This window comes from Humulus lupulus, chromosome 2 (genome assembly GCF_963169125.1).
Source record: "Humulus lupulus chromosome 2, drHumLupu1.1, whole genome shotgun sequence".
NCBI lineage: Eukaryota > Viridiplantae > Streptophyta > Magnoliopsida > Rosales > Cannabaceae > Humulus > Humulus lupulus.
Window position 1 is genome coordinate 104,748,924 of NC_084794.1, and position 24,495 is coordinate 104,773,418.

General features: G+C 35.0%; 3 protein-coding genes across 3 annotated transcripts; 2 read left to right on the top strand and 1 right to left on the bottom strand.

Moving 5' to 3' along the window:
• Positions 1 to 10,416: 10,416 nt before the first annotated feature.
• LOC133814596 (uncharacterized) lies at positions 10,417 to 11,265 on the top strand. Its single transcript, XM_062247535.1, has one exon. The coding sequence runs from the start codon at positions 10,417 to 10,419 to the stop codon at positions 11,263 to 11,265; it is 849 nt and encodes a 282-aa protein (XP_062103519.1).
• A 29-nt stretch (positions 11,266 to 11,294) lies between these two features.
• Positions 11,295 to 12,155, top strand: LOC133814597 (uncharacterized). The gene has a single exon (XM_062247536.1). The coding sequence runs from the start codon at positions 11,295 to 11,297 to the stop codon at positions 12,153 to 12,155; it is 861 nt and encodes a 286-aa protein (XP_062103520.1).
• Positions 12,156 to 13,247: 1,092 nt separating this feature from the next.
• Positions 13,248 to 14,314, bottom strand: LOC133818318 (heavy metal-associated isoprenylated plant protein 16-like). Its single transcript, XM_062251103.1, has 3 exons — positions 14,162 to 14,314; positions 13,984 to 14,062; positions 13,248 to 13,882 (listed from the first exon to the last, which is right to left on the bottom strand). Exons 1-3 carry the CDS (start codon positions 14,165 to 14,167, stop codon positions 13,593 to 13,595), a joined length of 375 nt encoding a protein of 124 aa, XP_062107087.1. The 5' UTR covers positions 14,168 to 14,314; the 3' UTR covers positions 13,248 to 13,592.
• Positions 14,315 to 24,495: the final 10,181 nt, after the last annotated feature.

A 24,495-nucleotide genomic window follows, 5' to 3' on the forward strand; every position in this document is an offset into this window, starting at 1 on the left:
ATTGAGGAGTTAAGCTAGGAAATTAAAGGTGGAAGCTTAGGAGTTTGGTTCAGCCATTGAAGGGGGTTCAAACTCGGATTTAAGGTAAGTTTCAACTATTAGTTTCTGGTTTATACTCTGTTTTAGTTTAAGATTTCAGCTTGTGTATTCTTGGTGATTAATTGGAATTAATGGAAGTTCTTGAGTTTGGAAACTTGGGTTTTGATGAGGGGGAGTTATGGGTGATGTTTGGAGGTTTAAATGAGTGTTTGAAAGAGGTTTTGAGTTGATTTGAAGGGTTGGTTTGAGAGGAAAAACGCAGGGGAGTTTGCTGGTGTGTTGCTGGTTTTTGGGCTGATCAGGGTAATGAGCCGCGGCCTAGCTTTTGTGTGCCGCGGCCTACGGTGGTTTCTGAGGCATTTATGCCTCTGTCAGGGGGATGAGCCGCAGAATGGCTATGGTGAGTCGCTGCCCATCAAGGCAGATTTGGCCAAAAATGGGTTTTTGGCCTAGGGATTCTAGCTTAAGGCCTCGGGGTTGATCCTAGTACCCGATTAAGTGGGGATTGATGTCCCGGAGGCTAGATATTGGTTTGGAAACTTATGTTGACCATTTTTATTGATGGTATCTTATATTTGGTTATGGCTAGGTGACCGCTAAAGGACTAAAGGTTGATCGTTCTCAAGGGTCGTTCTTTAAATCGTTCTAGCTCGACATTGAGGTAAGAAAACTGCACCCTGTGTATATGTGACATGCATGGCTATTATGATGCATGTTGGTTGATTACTGAATATGACATGCGTGGTTATTATTGATGCATGTCGGTTGATTATTATGTATGACATGCATGGTTATTCTTGATGCATGTTGGTTGACTATTAAATGTGACATGCATGGCTGTTATTGGTGCATGTTGGATTGCTGGATGTATTGCATATGATGCATGAGAAACATATGATTGGGACATGCTTTATATACTGAGTATGATATCGTTCAGAGCTTGAGCCTCTGTGTTTATGCATGGCCCTAATAACACTAATACCTGTTTAGTAAGCATGCTAAATGCCCCGTTTATGGATATGGAACATGAGATATATGATTGGTGGCATGTCTTACTTGCGAATGACACTGACTAATCAGGGACCGACTCTAAAGTCGAGAATCACGCATTAGATGGCTCTATGGCATTAATGCTAGACCGACCCTAAGGTCGATGATTACGCATTGAATGGCTCTATGGCATTAATGCTAGACCGACCCTAAGGTCGAGAATCACACATTGAATGGCTCTATGGCATTAATGCTAGACCGACTCTAAAGTCGAGAATCATGCATTGAGTTGCTTTATGGCACTAATGCTAGACCGACCCTAAGGTCGAAGAACTTATAAGCGCTTGGCTGGTCTATGGCCAGATGTTTATGGCCAAGGTACATGACCCCAATGACTGTTTGTCACATGGCCAAGGGACGTTGTCCATAGCACGACTCTAGAGTTGGGAGGAAGGTTATGTTGGTGACCATTCACCATGCACCTGTCCTAATCAAACTTATGAAAGGATCACTTATCAGTTAAGCCCTGGTGATCCTATCGTCACATGGCTAGAAGGAGCGATGCTCATTATTGTGACTTTTGGCTATTGTCACCTATTTGCTTGGACTGATAGTCGTGAATGGTAATTATGATCGTTGTTGATATTATATCATGCTTTATTGTGTTTTCTTGCTGGGCTTTGGCTCACGGGTGCTACGTGGTGCAGGTAAAGGCAAGAGGAAGCTGGACCATCCTTGAGTTGGAGAGCTTAGGTGATGATGTGTACATATGCAGCTGCTCGTCCGCCACGGCCGAGGTTTAAAGTGGAACTAGGGTTGAACCCTGTTTTGCCGCTTAGAACGGCCTGTTGTATATATTTTCTGTAATAAACTCTTAAACTTTATTTTTCGGGATCCCAATGTATATATTAAACGTTCTAGTGAAACGTTACATCTTAACCAAAGTGTTTAATCCCTAAACCGGTAATCATACTTAGTTCACGATTTTGGCCAAATGACTCAGTTAGTGAGTTTAGCACTGTTTACAAGGCACACCGTAACGGTCCCTGGGGTTGGGGCGTTACAGAAGAGGTAGAGAAAAGCGGTTGGAATCGGCTGTCATGATGTGCGAAAAGTATTACGCCCAGTGTTTGAATCAACCTGGCTATGATACCACTGATGGTTTGTGATTTTGGGGTAGAGAAAATAGTGATGATTTGTTGTAGTTTATAATATTTGATGAGTAGTAGTAGTGGCTAGAGTAATGATGGGTTATGATATTATAGTTGAAGTTGTTGAGTGGACAAGTGAAGAAATTTGGGTTTGAAGGAGCAATGTTTATGTTTTAGAGAGTAGATGATAGTAGAAAGTAGTAGAATTTTATTGATGGTTTATAGTTTCTAGTTCATCATTTTGCTACCCATGTTGGGGTATTCATAGTGGTTAGCCCACTTTACATTTGTGGCTAGAATTACTTGTTCTAGATCCTTCTTTTACTGATAGGAATATTAACCACATAAATTTACTTGTTTCTCAAGCATAATTATAAAATTCTAGACTTAAGTTTTCTAGAAATGTTTATAAGAAATTCTAGAGTAATCTTGTTAAACAAATATCTAGAAAATTCTAGAGTAAAGTATTCTACAAATGTCTAGAACATTCTAGAGTATTCAAAAAATGTGTAGCAACTTCTAATAATCCCAACAACACCATACAGTACCCCATTCTATTAAAGTGCCACATTACCCTCTATATCTTCAACATTTCGCGAGAGGCAAATTAAGAATGAGCTCACTATGAACCAGCCAAAAGAGATCTTCAAAATACATATAAACTCCATATCAGGTACAACTCTTGCTTTTCAAAAAAAAAAAAGTACAACTCTTGATTTTTAGCAAACAAAAAAAAACAAAAGAAAAAGTAGAAGCTCTAATGACTAATTAAAAAAGAAAAAGAAGAAGAGAGGTGTAAAATCCTTTATTGGCATTTTTGACAATAATGACAAAATTAATTAAAAGGGTATTTTCGAAATTAGTAGTTTCCTCTTTTGTAATATTTTGTGGTGAATTTCGAAAATGGGTAGTTTCTTATTTTGTTGAAATGTGTCTTTCTATATTCAGATTTTTATTAATGTGTTAATAAAATAAATATATATATATTTTCCTATAAAAGAATATCTTTTTCTTGAATTGGAAATTATTAGTATTTATTTTTATTTATCTGATTTGGTTGCCCAGAAATCGTGTACAGCTTGCAGTCATAAAGGATATATTGTTTCCTTATTTATTTAAGGAAACTGGGTTGAAAAACTGTCCAGGTTCAATGAATCTGTTTGAACGGATTGTCAGTCTGTTTGAACAGATTCTGACTCTCATGTTTTGGAAGATTTTCCATTTATTGGCTGTTTGATTTCTGATTTGTTTTCCACGACCTAAAGGGATTCTAAATATAATCATCCTTAGGTCGCTGGTTTCTGATCATCTCTCTTGGTGTATTATTTTCCAAATATTTTTCAAGTTTTAGAGAGACTTTTTATTATGTAAAGAACTTGAGTCCAGCAAGTTCTTAGTGGTTTATTACAGTGTACTTCTGTATTGTTTTCTTTGTGTTAATTGTGCAGGTTGAACACACTTGGACATTGGTCATCAAGCTTCGGGAGAAGTCTTGTTCGTGAGTCACTTTTCGGGAGGAAAAGTGCAAGTGTTATGATTTGAAGGGAGTTCAAGATCTTAGCACTTCAGAAATTTGATTAGGAGTTTAGATTACAACAGTTGCGACAAATTCAAGAGAGAGTCTTTATTTGTATAAGTCAATTTGGTTTTGTAATCATTTAGATATTCTTCTAATAAATTTCATTCTCTGGGCGTGGCCTCGTGGACTAGTAGCAATCTGCAAAGATTGCTGATACCACGTAAAAATTCGTGTGTTCTTTACTTTATGTTCGTTTTTATCTTCTGGTCACAAACTGTTTAAACATATCTGGTTTCTGTTCAAACAGTCTTTGTATCTGTTTAAACATTTCTGTAACAGTTCAACAATTAATTATTTAATTTAAATAATTAAGTTGGTAATCATAAAAAACGGAATTTCAATTGGTATCAGAGCGGTTCACTAAACTCTTAGTGAGATCTTGTGGTTATTTTCCGTTTGATTTGTTTTGTGTGAAATGTCTTTCTTTGCAGAAGGTAGTTCGGTGTCTCGACCTCCATTGCTAAATGACTCAAACTATCCATATTGGAAAGTTAGGATGAGAGCTTTCATAAAAGCTCAAGATGAGAAAGCATGGAGAGCAATTTTGTCTGGATGGTCACCTCCTACTGAAAAAGGTGAAGATGGAAGCACAATTGTAAAATCTGAACTTGTTTGGGACACAGAAGAAGAAAAATTATCCAGCTATAATAATAAAGCTCTTCACGCCATATTTAATGGTGTTGGAGAAAGTTTTATAAAACTTGTTTCCACATGTGTCTCGGCTAAAGATGCTTGGAAAATTCTTCAAACTCAGTTCGAAGGAACTGTAGATGTTAAAAGGTCTAGATTTATTATGTTACAAACCAGGTTTGATGACCTTAGAATGTCTGATTCTGAAACACTATCTGAATTTTATGAGAGATTATCTGATATTTCTAATGAGTATTTTGCACTTAGTGAAAAACTTGATGATTCTGTTCTTGTTAGAAAAATCGTTCGAGTTCTTCCTGACAGGTTCAATGTTAAGCTCACTGCTATGGAAGAGGCAAAAAATTTCAGTACTATGAAGGTAGAAGAACTGATGGGATCACTTCGTACCTTTGAGTTAAATCAAAATATTCGTCAAAAAGACAAGCCAAGTACTTCCAAAGAAAAGGAGAAAACCATAGCTTTCAAGAGCACTGAAAAGGAAGTCTCAGATGATGAAGATGGTGATAATGAAATGGCAATGCTTGCAAAGAATTTTCGAAAATATATGAATAAGACAGGAAACAAGAAATTCAATGGCAAGATGTCAAAAGGTAATCCTTATTCTCTTAAACCTTTTCAAACTAATAAAAAGGGTATTCAGTGCAAGGAATGTGAGGGATTTGGTCACATCCAGTCTGAATGTGCAAATACTTTGAAAAAGAACAAAAAAGGTATGATTGCTACTTGGAGTGATAATGACTCTGAAAGTAGTGAAGATGAGGAAGGTAATGCCGCTCTCACTTCTATTTTACCTGGTTCTAAATCTGAAAATGAAAAAAATTGTTTGCTTGAATAATGTTTCAAAAGATGAAGAAAATTTTGATAGTAATGAATCTGAATTGAATGATGAGTCTTTGAGTGAATCTTACAAAAAGATGTATGGTTCATGGGTGAAAGTGTGTTCTGAAAATCGGTCATTGGTAAGCAAAAATAAAGATTTATCCCTTGAAATTAAACAACTTACTGATTTGAATGAAAATTAGGAAAAAGAAATAATTTCAAAAAATGTTGAAATTAATAAGTTGTCTAAATATTTGGATACTCTTGAGAAAAATGTTAGAATGCTTAACCCCGGTTCAACTATTTTTGAGAATATACAGAATTCAGGTCAAAGAAGTCATGTGGGACTGGGTGCTTCAAGTTCTCAAAAAACAAAGAAAAATGTCTTTATCTCGGCTGGGATGTTATCGTCTGATGTTCCTGTGTCATCCTCACTGAAATCTGTTGTATCAGGTACTCGGATTGTTCCAACAGAAAGGACACAGTCACCAGGTAAATCCAATGGTAAATTCGAAAAATTCATTCCAATCTGCCATTTTTGTGGTAGGAAGGGTCATATTCGTCCTGAGTGTTTTACTCTTATGAATTTTGCTAAAAATGAATATTTTGAAAAATTCAATTATTTTGATGATTTCAAAAGAGTAAAAAAGGAAAATGTTCAATCAAAGAAAATATGGATCAAAAAGAATAATTGTTTTGCTGGTTTTACTAGTGAATATGATAGATCTGCTTTTTCATATTTTTGGTATTTTGATAGTGGTTGTTCAACACATATGACAGGTGACAAGTCTATTCTTACAGACATAAAACCTATGCATTGTGGGTCTGTTACTTTTGGCAATGGAATTGAAGGTAATGTTCTTAGTATGGGTACTCTTAACTTTGAAGGGTTACCTAGAATCAAAAGAGTGTTACTTGTGGAAGGTCTTAAAGCTAATCTTCTAAGCATAAGTCAAATTTGTGATTAAGGTCATACTGTTAACTTTGATAAAGAGAATTGTTTTGTTTTAAACAAGAATGGTGAGAATGTTCTTGAAGGTTATAAATCTAATGACAATTGCTATACTCTTCTGCCATCTATTATGTGTCAATCTGTTGTGAGTAATAACACTGATATGTGGCATGCTAAACTTGGTCACATAAATTTCAAAACCTTGAAAAAATTGTCACATGCAGGGAGTGTTCGTGGTTTACCTAAGCTAGGTAAAGAATCTGATGGTAAGTGCAAGAGTTGTCAACTTGGTAAGCAATTGAAAATTACACATAAAAGTGTTTCTGACATAAACACTTCGAAAGTTTTAGAATTGCTTCACATGGATCTTATGGGTCCAATTCAAATTGAGAGTTTAAATGGGAAAAGGTATATTTTTGTTTGTGAGGATGATTCTTCTAGATATACTTGGGTGGATTTCTTGAAAGAAAAATCTGATACTTTTGATGCCTTTAAAACTCTTTGCTTGAAATTAAAAGTTGAAAAAGATTGCAACATTGGAAAAATTGTTCGTATAAGAAGTGATCATGGTAAAGAATTTGAGAATTCTGTCTATGATGATTTTTGTAAGTCTGCAGGTATCTCTCATGAGTTTTCAGCTCCCAAAACTCCTCAACAGAATGGAGTTGTAGAGAGGAAAAACCGCACTCTTCAAGAAATGGCTAGAGTGATGCTAAACAGCAAAAAATTGACCAAACAGTTATGGGCAGAAGCAATTAACACTGCTTGCTATATCATAAATCGTGTTTTTCTTCGTCCAGGTACATCTAAAATATCTTATGAAATTTGGAAAGGTAAGAAACCAAGTGTGGCTTACTTTCATGTTTTTGGATGTGTTTGTTACATTTTGAGAGATAGAGAAAATCTTGGTAAATTTGATGCTAAGAGTGATGAAGGTGTTTTTATTGGATACTCCACTAACAGTAGGGCCTATCGTGTGTATAACATGAGAACCCAAACTGTAATGGAGTCGGCTAACGTTGTTATTGATGATTCCAGGGATTTTTCTGAGTTTTCTACTGAGGATGAAATTGAAAGGTTTATTGATGAACCTACTAAAAAACACGAAGAGGCTTGTGTCAGTGATACTACTGTTGCAACGTCTGGTCCATCTGTTCCAACAAATCGCGAATCCGATGAAACAGATTCTGGACAGACAGAAAAGAAATTTCCAGATATTATTTTGGATGAAGTCCAAAAGGAGCCATCAACCAGAGTTAAGTTAAATCATCCAGCAGATTTAATACTTGGAAATCCAAAAGACAGTATGGTAACACGAAGAAAGTTTAGTAATGTTGTTCAATTTGTCTGTTTCTTATCTCTAATTGAGCCTAAAAATGTGAAAGAAGCTTTAACTGATGAAAATTGGATTAAAGCTATGCAGGAGGAATTGGAACAATTTTTTAGAAACAAAGTGTGGATCCTTGTGCCAAGACCGTTGCATACTAATATTATTGCATACTAATATTATTGGCACAAAATGGATTTTCAAAAATAAATCTGATGAATTTGGTACAATCGTGCGAAATAAAGCAAGATTAGTGGCACAATGGTACACACAAGTGGAATGAATAGACTTTGATGAAACATTTGCACCTGTTGCAAGACTTGAATCAATTAGATTATTATTGTCTATTGCTTGCTTGATTGGTTTCAGGTTGTTCCAAATGGATGTCAAATCCGCATTTCTCAATGGGATCTTGAATGAAGAGGTATATGTTGAACAACCCCAAGGGTTTGAAGATCCCCATGCACCTGATCATGTTTACAAATTGGAGAAAGCTCTATATGGTTTGAAGCAAGCCCCTCGGGCTTGGTATGAGAGACTCTCTCAATTTCTTGTTTCTCATGGATACAAAAGGGGTGGAGTAGATAAAACTCTGTTTATCAAAAATATTAAATCTAACATAATTATTGCTCAGATTTATGTTGATGATATTGTGTTTGGTTCTAATTCTGACAATGAGGTGCAGGTATTTGTGAAGCAAATGAAAGAGGAATTTGAAATGAGCATGGTGGGAGAATTGACCTATTTCTTAGGATTGCAAGTCAAGCAATTAGATGAAGGCACATTTATTTCTCAAAGCAAATATGCTAAGAACTTGGTGAAAAAGTTTGGACTTGAAAGTTCAAAGATTTCCAAAACACCAATGGGAACGACTGTGAAGCTATCTAAAGATGAAAATGGTGTCAAAGTGGATCCTACATTGTATAGGAACATGATTGGTAGTCTTCTTTATCTCACTGCTAGTCGACTTGATTTGAGTTATAGTGTTGGTGTGTGTGCCAGGTACCAAGGAAATCCCATGGAGTCTCATGTTGCAGCTGTCAAAAGAATCATTCGATATGTTCATGGGACTGCTGATTATGGTATTTGATATTCAAAAGAAACTAACCCTAATCTAGTGTGTTTTAGTGATGCTCATTGGGCAGGTAACACTGATGACAGAAAAAGCACTAGTGGAGGATGTTTCTTCTTGGGAAATAATCTTGTTTCTTGGCACAGCAAGAAACAGAATTCTATTTCTCTCTCAACAGCTGAGGCCGAATACATTGCAGCGGGAAGTTGTTGTGCACAACTTTTGTGGATAAAGCAAATGATGATGGATTATGGGTTTGATCTTGACACTTTAACTATTTTTTGTGATAATACAAGTGCAATTAATATTTCAAAAAATCCTATGCATCATTCCCGTACTAAACATATTGATATTCGTCATCATTTCATAAGAGAATTAGTTGAAAATAAAGTTCTTGTCTTGGAATATATTGAAACACATAAACAAATTGCAGATATGTTCACTAAAGCTCTTGATTCGGTTCACTTTTATTTCCTCCGAAAATCTTTGGGGGTTTGTTCTCTTTAAATTCTCTTGTTATGGTGTTGTCCGCTTGATCTAATGTGTGTTATTTTTGGTTAAGAAAATTGTCAATCAATTTGAAAATTTTGTTGTGTGTCAAGCTCGATAATCTGTCTTGTGTTTATGAATCTTTGGTTGTATATTCTTGAGAGAAATTTAATCTATTCCTCCTAGGCATATTCGAGTAAATTAATCATTGTTTAATGTTTGAGCTTCCTTTTGTGTAGCATTGTTTCAAGCTCCTGTGCAAGAATAGAGCTACCTACATCAGTGTGTGAAAGCCGTCTTTTGAGTAAGTTGGAACTTTGTAATTCGGAGTTATGAAGAGGATACGCTACCATAGAAAAGGGCTACCACTGGTGTAGTGTGACAGCGTCTTCATGGGTTACAATTATTTTAATTTTGAAAAAGACTTATTTGTCATTGGGCAATGTTCCCTTGCATACACTGTCACACACTTATGCTTGAAACAATGCAATAAAAATTGTACACAGTTTATAAAAAAAAAAAATGTGTGTAAGACTCATACATGTTGATTGATTCACTTAAGAATATGTGCTTGTGACTGAATTGTGCTTTATTTATCTCGAATATTCTTTCTAATTTTTCATTTTCACAAGTGTTCTTATCTATGGTTTACACTAACACTTATTTTCATTTGCTTGATTTTATTCTTATCAGGATGACTCTCTTTGATCAAAGCAGATTTTTTTTTTGGGTTGAGTTTTTATTTTTGTGCATATATATAAAATAAAAGAATGATAATAAATAAAAAAAAAAGATATTTGACAAGGAAATTCATGGTGGACCGAATCATTGTGGTGATTATGTGAAATTATGCATTTAATTGTGCGATTTAATATATTCTTTGTCTCCAAGGAATTTATTTTTGTCTTCTTTCTCATTTTGGAATATCATGATTTGTATCTTTATTGTCTTGTACTTTGTTTAGGTTTTTTTTTTTAAAAAAAAAGGAAAAAGTCAATAAGAAGATCGTGTGGGGTATTTGTTTCTGGTTACCTTTTTTGGATTGGGTTTTTATACATATTACATTTTTATAAACATAATTTTTAATAAAAAAAAAAGAGGTAAGTTGTATGAAGATCGTGTGTATTAAAGGTTGTTTCCTTTTATTGGTTAAATTAAAAAAAAAAAATTTAAAAAGGGAAACATTTTATTGCCGTGGATGTTCATTTTGGGTAAGTATTGTATTTAAAAAGACATGCCATTACCCTATTTCTTCTCACCCACGATTTCACTCAGTTATCTCTTCTCCTTCTAATTTTTTTTCTTTCTCTCATTTTCTTGTAAGTGTATTTGTTTTTCAGAAAAAAAATGGTAAGAACTTGTGGTGCTTCCTCCAAGAAGATCCCTGTTTCTCAATCCCGAAAGGTGCCATCTCCTTCGCCTCCTCCGTCTGTATCAACAACGCCTCTTTCTGTTCCAGCAGCTGCCACATCTATTGGAAAGTCCTGCAAATCCAAGGCACGCAAGAAGGTGTTTTCGCTCTCTCATGAACACCCTATGGTGTTTCCAGATATCTCTGCTGACATTGTCAATGTTGCACCACCATCTGAAGTGGTGGTGCCCTCTCGAGCCAAGGACCATTCTCCTCTTCCTTTTGATTCGTCTTTGGAGGCTAGGGCAAAATCAAAATCTGTTTCATCCTCTTCCAAAGCTGTTGCTGCTGGGTTGCTCAAATTTCCCTTGAAGCCGAGTCAGTCCAAGAAAAATTATGTGACTCCCAAAAGGAAATTGGGGTTGGACGAGTCTCTTTCTCCCTTGTCTGCTGCCAAGAAAAAATTGAAGGCTCATCCCCCTTCACTGTCTTCCTCCGAATCTGATCCTGAGGAAGAAAAGTCAGAATCTGAAGCAACCCATGATACCACATTGTCTGATGAAACAGTTCCTGACAATGCAGAATCAGAGGCTGAGTCTGATGAGCCAGAAAAAGAAGACATTGTCCCCTCTGAACAAGAAGTCGAATCTGACTCAGACCAAATTGCATCTCCTTTGACATCCAAAGCTAAAGGGAAGAAATCTATTTCTGATTCTACACCTTCTCCAAAACGGTCAGGTGTAAATTCAAACCTTATTCTTCCATTTTTTGCTATAATGATAATGCACGTGATATGGTTCTATATGCTCAAAGGAAATTTATCATTGAAAGAAATTATGTCTTGAGTGATCATCGTCCTTTTGGTGTGCTAACAATGCTTCAAGATCGACAATGGACAGGTTCTTTGGTTAAATTTTCTGGTTTTGTGGATAGAATAGTTAAGGAATTCTATGCCAATCTTACTAATGAAATTATTGAACCTTCATCTCCTCTGTATAATAAAGTGTTTGTTAGGGGCCATTGGTTCTCTTTTTCTCCTCAAGACATTGCTCTTGCTTTGCATCTTCCCCTTGCTGTCGAGGATGATGTTGATGGTGCCTCTCTTGACAAGGACATGGTTATCACTGAATTGGTAGGTCAAAAAATGGTATGGCCATCTAATACAGTCATCTCGGTCTCCAATCTCACCTACACTTATGTTGTTCTCCATAAGTTTGCCACAACAAATTGGAAGCTCACTTCTCACACCGCCACTATCTCTTTCGATATGGCATCATTTTTGTACAAGGTGGGGACCGGTCTTGGTATAAATTTGGCTTCGGTTATTCATGATCAAATCATTGGGTTTCGCAAAGGTAACAGGAAAAACTTGAATCTTCCTTTTCCTCAAGTTATTTATAAAGTGTTGAGTATGCAGAAAAAAGATCTCCAACGTGATCAAGAAGACTTGGTGGCACCCATTACTGCTGCTTCCTACAAGGCCTCTGCCCCTCCTACTGAAGCCACTGCTGCTCCGTCCTCCAAGAAAGTCAAGCCCCAATCTCTGAAGATTGCCTCGGATGACATTCCTCATGCCTCCTCCTCTGTTGCCACAGATTCAGGACTTGTTGCAACAGAAATAGCTGCTGTTCGAGCCTCTGTTGATTCTTTGACTGCTCGAGTGATGTCAATTGAAGGACTGCAACATTCTATGTTGGAGGTTGTTCAATCTCAGTCCAAAGATCCAATTGTTTAGTTTTATTTTAGTTTTTGTCCATTAAACAGTGATACTCCTTTTTGTTTTATGGTTCTTTGGCTTCTTTGAAAGACACAAAGGGGGAGAGTATTTCCAAAAACCTGGTTGTTTGTTGTTTTGTTTAACTCTGGACCTTCTTGTTTTGAGGGGGAGTTAAGTCTAGTTTATTTACATGTTTGTTATAAGTTCATGCATGTTTGCAGAGGGGGTTCTTTCTCTTTACTTATCACTAACATTTGTGTTGCAGGTTTTTGAATTAATTTTGTCTATCAAATTGCCAAAGGGAGAGATTGTAAAATCCTTTATTGGCATTTTTGACAATAATGAAAAAATTAATTAAAAGGGTATTTTCGAAATTAGTAGTTTCCTCTTTTGTAATATTTTGTGGTGAATTTCGAAAATGGGTAGTTTCTTATTTTGTTGAAATGTGTCTTTCTATATTCAGATTTTTATTTATGTGTTAATAAAATAAATATATATTTTCCTATAAAAGAATATCTTTTTCTTGAATTGGAAATTATTAGTATTTATTTTTATTTATCTGATTTGGTTGCCCAGAAATCGTGTACAGCTTGCAGTCATAAATGATATATTGTTTCCTTATTTATTTAAGGAAACTGGGTTGAAAAACTGTCCAGGTTCAATGAATCTGTTTGAACGGATTGTCAGTCTGTTTGAACAGATTCTGACTTTCCTGTTTTGGAAGATTTTCCATTTATTGGCTGTTTGATTTCTGATTTGTTTTCCACGACCTAAAGGGATTCTAAATATAATCATCCTTAGGTCGCTGGTTTCTGATCATCTCTCTTGGTGTATTATTTTCCAAATATTTTTCAAGTTTTAGAGAGACTTTTTATTATGTGAAGAACTTGAGTTCAGCAAGTTCTTAGTGGTTTATTACAGTGTACTTCTGTGTTGTTTTCTTTGTGTTAATTGTGCAGGTTGAACACACTTGGACATTGGTCATCAAGCTTCGGGAGAAGTCTTGTTCGTGAGTCACTTTTCGGGAGGAAAAGTGCAAGTGTTATGATTTGAAGGGAGTTCAAGATCTTAGCACTTCAAAAATTTGATTAGGAGTTTAGATTACAACAGTTGCGACAAATTCAAGAGAGAGTCTTTATTTGTATAAGTCAATTTGTTTTTGTAATCATTTAGATATTCTTCTAATAAATTTCATTATCTGGGCGTGACCTCATGGACTAGTAGCAATCTGCAAAGATTGCTGATACCACGTAAAAATTCGTGTGTTCTTTACTTTATGTTCGTTTTTATCTTCTGGTCACAAACTGTTTAAACATATCTGGTTTCTGTTCAAACAGTCTTTGTATCTATTTAAACATTTCTGTAACAGTTCAACAATTAATTATTTAATTTAAATAATTAAGTTGGTAATCATAAAAAACGGAATTTCAAAAGGGATTAGATCAAACAGCCAGATTACATAATGGAGCAAGAGGAGGGTTGCTGGTAGTGGTAGGCATGGTTGTACGACACGTATCCAGGCTCTGGCATTTGGTAATAAGATTCTGTGGTCACGTAAGGATGCCAAAGGAGCTGAGCAACTTCAGTTTTGTTGTCTTCTTCCTTCTTCTCAATGGGACTCACGCTCACCACTTCTGCGTGTTTCAAGCTCTTTCGGAGCAGAGTGGTCAGCAAAACCACGTCGATGTCGTCTCCCGTAACCTCTATTTGGCTCTTCTCCTGCTGAAGTGATGCTTGTGTTACTCCTGCGCATCAAATAATTAGAGCAATATTATTCATCACTACTTTAGTTTCTTTCTTTTAGTAAATACTTGATATTTTTGTGTTTTATAAAGTTGGTTCTTACCATTAACTCCAACTGCAGTCTTAATGGCTTTTGTGCGGCACTTCTGGTCATCCAGTGCGACCTTGATGACCACCTTTAGCTGCACAAATTCATGAAGGATGAAATCAGAAACATGATCTTAACAAAACAAGTTGGAATTTATTTGATAATCAGTATATATTTTTAACTTAATGTATACCTTCATGATGAGTAAGAGGACGACGATGGTTTTTTTGTTCTATAAGAAGAGATGAAATCTTCTTTCGTTGTTTGGAAGAGTGAGTGCGTGAGGGGGAGAGTGTTGTTGTGGAGATTGAATCGGTTGGTTTTGTGGAACATGACGTGGTTGTAGTGGTGTATTTATAGACAAGAGAGTAAAGAGCTCTTGACTTTGGTCTTTGTGAATTAAAAGCTGTACTAGCTAGCTTGTATCGAGTTACGTTCCAAGTTGATTCCCTCTCTTTTTCCAGAAGCTACCTTCCAAGAATGTAAAGTAAAGGAAGTGGCCCATTCTAAAAAGCTGCTGTAATATTAAAACAAGAATTGGTCATCATAAAGTACATGATCCCACACGGTTACTACTACAGGGTACGGAGTGTTTGGTAGGTAGGAATAGGATGAAAGAATTGTCTAAGAAAGAGATAGAGAAAACTTTACGATAAATTTGAGTTGTATATTTTCGTTTGGGAGTGCTCCAAAGATCCACGCAAACTTTACAACCCCACATCCGAATATAAATTATCATAAATCATGTATAGTCCCAAAACAAAGAGCGCACTAAAACAACACAATCAACACAAAAATGTTTATTCTAGCTCGGTTCAAAAATATTTACTTCTAGCACAAAAAATATTTATTTTAGTTCGGTAAAAAAAATGATTTTCTTCCAGTTTAGCTTAAACACTCTAAAAAAACCAATGGAAGAATGTCTTAATTTTTTTTTAATAGATCTCTTTAAAAAATTTGTACACACTAGTTTTACCAATGTTCAAAGCTCTCAACAAAACCCCTAAAATTCTTCTTTATATTTAAAAATAAACAATAAAAAAAATTCTTTTTAGGAGATGAGATACCAGATCAATAATTATAAGACACTACTCTCTGTCTAGTGACCAAAAATTCTGTTATATAAGAATTAATATATATAAACTCTACCTTGATTCTTACAAATCTAATGGACATCATTCCACCTTTAATTCTACTTTTGTTGATGATGAATTCTGGAATACATGTACATTTTTTTTAAGAGTAAGAAAAAAAAAAAGGCAAACAAAGAGTAAATAGTGTAATTCTCATAGTTGGTTGGTATTAGAAAAAGTTATTGCATTTTAATTAGGGGGACATATAGAGTGAGGGAAAATCTATAGTAAGGGTGTCATTTTAACCCTAACCAGTAATGTTTTTTTTTTTTTTTAATGTTTTTAGTATTTTGAGAAATTATAATAACAATTTTTTTATATGACGATGCAAATTGTAGTTATAACAAACATTCTACCAATTTTCGATCAAGAAATTCAGAGTAATTTACAGTGTTAAAATTAAAGTTCAAACAATCAATTATACATGTGTATAAAAAATAATAGGCAGCTGTGCACCTAACTGTTTAAATTGTGATTTTGGCACCGTAAATTGTTCAAAATTTCTTAAAAACTGATAGGATGCCTATTATAACTACATTCTAGACCATCATTTTTGTGTTTATCTACTTGAACATTTGGGTATATGTTCGTGTATTTTAAATTATAAAATCTGAGTCTGAGTACATAGATAAATATATATAATATAGGTATTTGATTTATGAATATGTATTTCAATCAAAATATGCTTTTGGATGGGTATATATATTTGTATTGGTTTTTTCCTTATCAATCTTAATGCATAACTGGATTTTGGTCCAAAATTACTAATAGGGCTTACGGGCCTTGATTAGTGTGCCGGGAGGGCATAACTGGATTTAGTGTGGTTTAAATGATTAAATGCATGATTATGTGATAAGCATGCTTATATGATTATTTGGATATATGAGTTGCATGATTATGTGTATTAGTATGCTTGTAGGCCCTGATTAGATTATAAGGGCATATTCGTAATTTTGGCCCGTTGATGGCATAAATATATTATTTGTGATAAATAGTTGAGACCACATTATTATGTGGATATATTTGCAGCTTGTGACTCGAGGCGATCCTAGTGAGCGGTTTAGCAGAAAAGTCACGGTGGGGATTTATACCCAGCTCGGGGGAGCCTGGGGGTATTTCTGGGAAATATATTGGAGGCTATTTGATATTGAGGAAAATAATTGGTGATTAGTTAGGTGTCGGGATGTAAGCGGTAATTATTTGGGACACTTGAGGAATTAGCGGGAAGTGGGAGCAAATGACCAAAATGTCGTTGGTATGTTTAAAGGCTTAGGTTTTAATGGGAGAGAAAAATGGTCATTTGATTTAAAAAGGGATAAGTGATATTCTGCGTTTATAGACTTTGTGGAATGTTTAGAGAGTAGTAGAAGCTGAAAGAAAAGAAGGAAAAACAGAATATATAAGCTAACCCCCTTTCTCTCTCACTCGGTTTCTTCTCTCTGCACCATTTCTTGAGGATTTTTGGAGCTGTAATTCAAAGGAGGCTTAGGCTAAGGCTTGGAACTTGGGTCCTTGGTGAAGCTAGGAAATTCTGCTGGAATTAAGTTCAATTAAGGTAAGGTTTCTAGTTTATTTTCTTGGATTATTGGACTCTGTTGTGTTGAGCCTTGAATCTGAACTTTGGATGGGAATTCAAGGTATTAAGCTTTGGGAACTGAGAAGCTAAGGACTGGAAGGATACTAAGGGCAACTTAGGTTTGGACTCTCCATTAAAGGTGAGGATTTCTAGGTTTCGTCATTTTGAATTGCTAGGTAGTTTCTAGTTTTCTGATGAGTTCTTGAGTTCAATTCTTGTATTCTTTGTTTCATGGTGCATGTAGCTAAGTTTTATGTTTTTGGGCTATGTGGGGTGAGATGTAGGGGATGGTGGGCTCAATTTGGTATGTGTTTGAGGTTTGGAGGGGTTTAAGGGAGTTTTGGCTCGAGGAAATTCAAAGGAGAAAACTCAGAGTGCTGAAGGTGTTGTAAGTAGCGCTGTAGCGCTAGCCTTAGGGCACTACAGCGCTATGCTAGCTTTCTGGGGGGCTTTTGGCTCTGCTTGTAGCGATGTAGCACCCACTTTGTGGCTCTGTAGCACTACCCTGCCTTCAGAAGTGGATTTTTGGGTAATTTCTTAGGGTTGTTGCCCGGGGGCTAGGGGTTTAATTCCACCACCCCGTTTGGTGGAATTAGGGCTTCCCGAGGGCTCGGGATTGGTCCCGAGGCTAGGTTACAGAATTGAAGTTTAGTGATGGTTCTAATTTATGGCTGTGACTAGGTGTACGCTAGGGCTCGGACGAGATCGTGCTTGAAGGTCGATTTCACTAGTCAAAGCTATCAGAATCAAAGGTAAGAAACTATACCCAGTTATGTGAATATGTTGGGACTAAGAGCTCCCTTTATTTGTATGCTATGTCATGAGGTGGTATTATGCCATGGGGACATGTGATAAACGGGTTAAGAGTGCCGGAATCAACATTTGCGCACAGGGCGCGACTCGGCCACTAGTAGCTAAGGTTAAATGCATAATCACTAAGCTCGGCCTACACGAGCCAGAGTCAGCGGGATAATCAGAGGGTGCGGCCTAAGGGCGTCAACCCTGGACTTTGGTGTGATATGCTTATTGTTGTCTAAACTGTCGAGTGTGACGAGTTTGTTATCTGAATAAATGATTGTTGGCTTGCAGATTGATATCACTGTTTATGTGAGCTGTATGACTAGTGTATATCTGATTGATTATTCGTAAATTGTCTATGCTATGTATTATAGTTTTCTTGCTGGGTCTCGGCTCACAGGTGCTTCGTGGTGTAGGTAAAGGCAAGAGCAAGGTGGACCAATCCTGAGTTGGAGAGCTTTGAGGCTGAATGTACATAGTCAATTGATCGGTCGCCACGACCGAGGAGTGGTATAGGACAGGAGAAGCCTAAATGTCTGTTTTGCCCTTAGAGTGGCCAGTACTTGTTTATAACCTGGAATTTTTGTAAACTGTGTTTTAAACTCTATTTCTTTTGGGATCCCATGTACGAAATGTTTATCTAAATGAAATGTATCTTTTATGACCAAAATCTTTTAACCCTGGTTCAATTATGGTTTCAGTAACACGTTTCTAACTAAATGACTTGATTAGCAAATCTTGCACCTTTATAAACACACAGTGTAACAGTCTTGGCTACCCAGGGCGTTACACAAAGAGTCAACACATACAACTAAACAAGAAATTAAAAGCCTATTATTTGAGAAACAAAAAAAGTCCCATATCAAGGCCCCACCGAAACTCACGACCATAGCCCCAACAATACAACCCAAAACCCCATCCCAACCCACAACCAGAATCCAAATCCCAACCCCACGACTAATAAGAAAAATCATAAGAGAAGAAAAAGAAAGAAAAAAAAGGAAACAACCTTACCCTTCACCTGCGTGTTGACGCCCCCTCTGCTTGCTCCAGGCCTCTGCTATTCCGCCTCCTGTCTTGTGTGCGCCCATTAAAGATAAGAGAGAGAGAGAGAGAGAGAGATCAGGAGATAGAAGAAAGAGAGGGAAGGAGGGAGCGAATGGGGAACGAGAAGGAGGGAATGAGAGAATGGAGAACAAGAGTGAGAGAGAGAGAGAGAGAGAGAGAGAATGGAGAACGAGATGGAGAGATAAGAGAGAGATCATGAGGGATAGAGGGAGAGGCAATTGGTTGAATAAAATGGGAGAGAGAAGAGTGATTAGGGTATGTAAAAAATATGGGCTGCACATATTTTTTATTTAGTTATTTTTTAAAAAAATAAAATAAAACATTTACGCATCACCTTGGAACTGACACAAAAAGCCTTTTAAATAATTATATTATTGTACATAATTGAATAATTAAATCTTTTATGGTATGTTTAGAACTAACACAAAAAGTATCTCTAGTGTCTGTGTGACACATGTGAATTATTCTCATTTGCATTAGTGTGCAACTGGCGCAAATTAGCAATAAATAGCGTCATTTTTATTTGTGACGTTGTTTATTAAATAGTGCCTTAGTGTGCAATTGATGCAATTGTCCCAATAGGGTCAACAAGGTCAATTAACTCCATTGATCGATGCATTTGACTGACACGATTAATGTTTTTGTAGTAGCGCACACCATGTACATGGGACATCCCATATCCTTATGAGTTTTATTACGTTCATACTACAAGAACTATAAAAACAAGCTTCAATATCATCAATAGACAACGTGGAAAACATACAAGGAAGCACCGTTTAATCTAAGAGGTTGTTGACCCCATTCTATCATCTCCCACCAAGGAGTAATTTCCCAACACTGCATAGAGAAAGGACATGTGAATAACACATGAGCAAGAGTCTCTAGTCGAACACCACATCTAAAGCAAGATGTGGGGAGACACTCGACGATAATGTGGAGAGACATCATTCAAGGATTCCATAATAGCTTGATATCCCAACAACACCATATAGTACCCCATTCTATTAAAGTGCCACATAACTCTATATATCTTCAACATTTTGCGCGAGAGGCAAATTAAGAATGAGTTCACTATCAACCAACCAAAAGAGATCTTCAAAATTCATATAAACTCCATATCAGGTACAGGTCTAGCTTTTCAACAACAAAAAAAAGTACAACTCTCGATTTCCAGCAAACAAAAAAAAAGTAGAAGCTCTAATGACTAATCAAAAAAGAAAAAGAGGAAGAGAGGGATTAGTGTTAGAATATTTATTTAAATGGTATATAAAATCAATTTATTACAACTAATTGATTTAATATATCAGAGTCAATATTTTATTTATTGGCAAAATATTCTAATTAATAGTCAACATTATTTGTTATCCGATTTTGTTTGTTACCCGATTTTGCATATTCCAACTGATTGAGAAAATATCTCAATCTGTGGCAGAGACTCTGATGGTAGGTCTCACTCTATAAATATAGAGTACCGGTCCCCAAGCTCACTGCTCACTCTAACTATCAGTAACTTCATCTAAAAAGAGTTAGTGAGAGCTTGGAAGCCCGAGTACTCGTTCTAATTCTTTTCTTTTTCTTTTGTAGATCTAAAACTAGATCGAGGTTATCAATTGCAATGGCTGGATGTATAAAATATTCGATCCTCTATTTGTATATGTTCAATCTATATATTAATTCTGTCTATATGTATAGGATTGTTCATATGTATATATCTAATGACCCAACTATTTCTAAGACTTATATCATTAAACCTACTAGACATAACTACTACTTTGAAGAGAACACATATGAGAAAAATTCATAACTTTATTGAAAACTTTAAAATAATATTTGTAATACATAAATGAGCTCATTGTTTTAAAATAAAACATAACTTTAAATGAAATTGTTTACAAAGCTAAATGCGGAAAATACATAAAAACGTGATTTTAAGAGACTAAAGAAAATAGCATCGTCCTCGAATCGACACATGGCCCATCCACTCCATTCACCTCAACACACATGCCAAGCTTCCAAGAATCATTCCGCATTTATATCTATTTTCCTGCATCAAACTAAAAGTAAAGGAGTGAGTCTAATGCCCAGTAAGGAAAACTACTAACAACATAAAACATATACATAAATTATATCATAACCACATATACTATAAACATAAGTCATATAATACTACAATGAACATTATACTACTTGGGACTTGTTAACTAGGCAAGTCATATGCCCAATGGATTTGTGGGGCTTGCTAGCTAAGCAAGTCATATGCCCATAAATTATTGGGGCTTGCTAGCTAGACAAGTCATATGCCCAAGGTCTATAAACATACTATACATAATGTTAACATACAACATAAGATGACATAACATATCATACAAACATACAAGATCTATCCTATTTTCCTTACCGAAACTGGGATTTTTTAGAACAAATGCGAGACTTGGAACACTCCTAAAACCAACAATAAGAATGGTGAGAATTTCTAAAGAGTTAAGAATAAATGTGGGAACTAAACCTTCAAAAATGAACTTACCAAGAAAGATCCTTAAGTTTCAAAAACCTAGTCAAAAACCAATATCAAAAGTTAGGATCTGAATAAAAGGAACTAAAGAAAAACTAAAGTAGTTTAAAGAACTGGACTTAGAGAATAGAAATACCTTAGTTAACCTTATGGATTGGTCTAACTTCAATACCGAAATACACTAATCCTCACTTCTCATGTATTTTATAAAGCTTAAGAATGAAAAAGCTTTCTCCCAACCCAAGTGTTTATCACTCTATGGAATCACTAGGACCTTGGAGTCTCTGATCACAGCTTGAAGAGTGAGTGGAAGGGCTGGGTACTAAGTCCTATTTATAGAGGTAAGGAGTGAAACTAACCCCATTTTGATTTGAATAAAATTATGATTTTAAAATGAAAAAGAATTGAATTTTCATAAATCAGAGGCTGAAGACTCGGTCAAAACGTTCAGAGGCAGGTCTAAGTAGTTAAGGTTTGATTTTAAAATTAAAAACAAAAAAAATAAAAAAAATTACTAAGGGAGATATATCGCCCCTATGTGGAGATATATTGGCTCTGCCCTAATCCTGAGCCTCTGTTCGTACGTTCTTGCATCGTCAACGTGTTGTCCGTATCCTTCGTCAAGCGATATATCGACTCCCAGCTGCGATATATCGGCATGCGTGAATATTTTAAATACGTAATTGTATTTTTTTTAGCATAATTTGAATGGTATAACTACTCTGACTGAGTCAACTACGACCCTAACAATTTTTGGTGAATACTAAAGTTTATTTTTCCTTATTTTATCATTAAAATACTTAATTCCTTAATGATCATGCTTATGACAAGTGTCATAATCCTATTGGATCTATCTAAACCTTAGGTTATAATAAATATCATATTTATAACAAGCAATATTAATCAAACCTTATGTTATAATTAATATTCTTAAACTATAGGTTAAACTTATAAAATCTATAACTGTTACTAGGAGTTTCCAACTAAGTCCCAGTTTGAACCAAAATCTACGAAATCTAAAATACTACAACTACTACTAACTAGCTAACTAAGTAAATATTCTGGGATTCTACAATATATTTATTTCATATAACATTTGGTATCAAGAGCTATGGTTATCTCTGCCTTGTTATTTTTGTATGCATGTATATATATATATATATTTATGATTTACATATATGCCTATGTCTTTATATATATATACATACGTGTATAGTTTTATATATTGCTGATGGGTTAGGAAATTGTTTTAGAATTATTTTTTCAATCAATATAACATTATAGGCCTTCATTTTATGTTTTATAATGTATCTTTGGTTGAAACTAATTTTATACAGCCATTAAAGTCACTAGATTTTTTTTTTTTATTATTTTATTTTATTTTAATGGAGTTCATACCGAATGCATTGACAATTTGGTTTTATGGTTCAAAACCATTTTTCAATCTAAATACCATTAGGAACTCTTAAGTTTATATTTTCTAATGTTTTGATGTATTGAAAACAAGTTTTTGAAACCCAAAGCAAGCTTTGAAACCTTAAGAACCTATTATGGCCGAAAGTTTTATTTGATATTGAAGTTCGATTTTTAGTTGTTGTTTAATCAAAATAATGATATGGATATCTTTATCTATTAATTTCCATGTAATCTGGGCTTTGAAACAAATTTTTTGGTCGTCGGAATGCTTTTTTCCGACCGGGTTATGAAACCGGGTCGCGCGACCCGTTTGCAAGAAACCGGGTCAAAACGACCCGGATGGCTGAAGAAGACAACAGAAATGACATGTCGTTTCTTGGGTTTATGAAGAAAAACGACTTGTCGTTTTGACAAGTCCTACGACACAATAAGGGGTAAATGACATGTCATTTTCCCCAGGGCAGATTTAATTTTTTTTTAATTAAAAAAATTCATAAAAAATCCAAAAATTACCTTTTTAATTTATTTTTGGAATTTTATTATTTTCTTCATTTTAATGCTTATTTAGACAATAAATTTCATTTTTTTATTTTTTACCAATTTAATTAAATCATATAATTTTAGTATTTTATATATTTTGAAATTAATTAAAATAAGTGTTTGCGCCGTTTTTCGTCAACTTAAATAGCAGAGCAATTAAACAATGAAATATGGGAGCAAATGAATAAAGAAGAAAACAACAAAGTTTTTACGTGATTCAGCAGTTAACTCTGCCTAGTCCACGAGTCTATATTATTAAGACTTAGGAATTTTTTGGAAACTTTTTGAAGATAAGTTGCCCAGAGTGTTCTCTCCAGAAATCAGAAAAAAGGTCCTTTACATATGGTGTTTCCTTCTCTATTTATAGGGAAGGTTGTAGAATTCTTTCCTACTTATTTCAGGAAGATATTTTGTAAATCAATTAACATAATGCCATTAAATACATTATCTCCTACATATATGGAAACGTCTCATGAAGATCGAGAACGGAAAACAGATTAAATGACATCCCTTAAATATTGGGATTGTACAATAATAAACATGTTCACACGTAATGGGTTATCCCAGATGATTCATCAAATCTTCGAGATCAGCAATTGGCATTGAGTCTGTCGAGGCTATGGGTCAATCACAAGTTCGCCACCCAACTCAGCGCTATGCTCGGGACAAGTAGATGCCGACGAAGCTGCTACATCTGAGCTTGTACTTTCCGAGCTCGAGCTATCTCGCCTGAAGGCAATCGGCGAAAAATGTATTCAAGTGTCATGCCGTTGCAAACTCAGATCATATTCGAGGCTACACACCCTCGAGCTTTCGAGGTTGGTAATTACAGCAAAGTGGTCTGACTGAAGGATCATATGACAACCATGCATATTTCGATTTCACACCTTACGAGCCCAGTTTTCGGGGTCATAACTCCTTATCTCGAAATTTGGATGTAAAAATATGCAAATACTTGATTTTGGTGTATTTATTGTATGGTAAATTTCTTTTATTCATGCAATATTAAATAATTGTGCTATTTTTAGAATGTAATTACTTTTAGTTTTACAATTAAGTTTGTGCAATTATTTTATATTAATTCGCCAAATTATTAAATAATTTTATTGGCTTATTTAGCATTGATTTTTCTGCCATTAAGTATATATATAGAATTATTGTATTTTCGTACATATAATTAATTATGCTAATTTGGATGATCATTTTCTTATTATTCATGCAAAATTTATTCTTAGTATAATTATCTTTAATTTTATATGTATGCCTTTATAATTTAAAATATGTTTTATATTCCTTACTTGTGCTAGATACATTTAAATTATATTCAAACATTAAGATAAGTTGAATAATATTTAGCTCACTAATATTCATAAAATATTCACATTAATTATTCATAAAATATTCATAAAACATTTAGGGTGAATAAAATTATGAATAAAACATAAACAATTTTTTGGTTGACATAAGAACGCATGAAACTGAGA

Coding starts and splice junctions, on each gene's coding strand:
- LOC133814596 (XM_062247535.1), top strand. CDS start 10,417: ATGGTAAGAACTTGTGGTGCTTCCTCCAAGAAGATCCCTGTTTCTCAA.
- LOC133818318 (XM_062251103.1), bottom strand. Junction 13,883..13,983: donor GACTGCAGTTGGAGTTAATG/GTAAGAACCAAC, acceptor TTTGATGCGCAG/GAGTAACACAAGCATCACTT.
- LOC133814597 (XM_062247536.1), top strand. CDS start 11,295: ATGCTTCAAGATCGACAATGGACAGGTTCTTTGGTTAAATTTTCTGGT.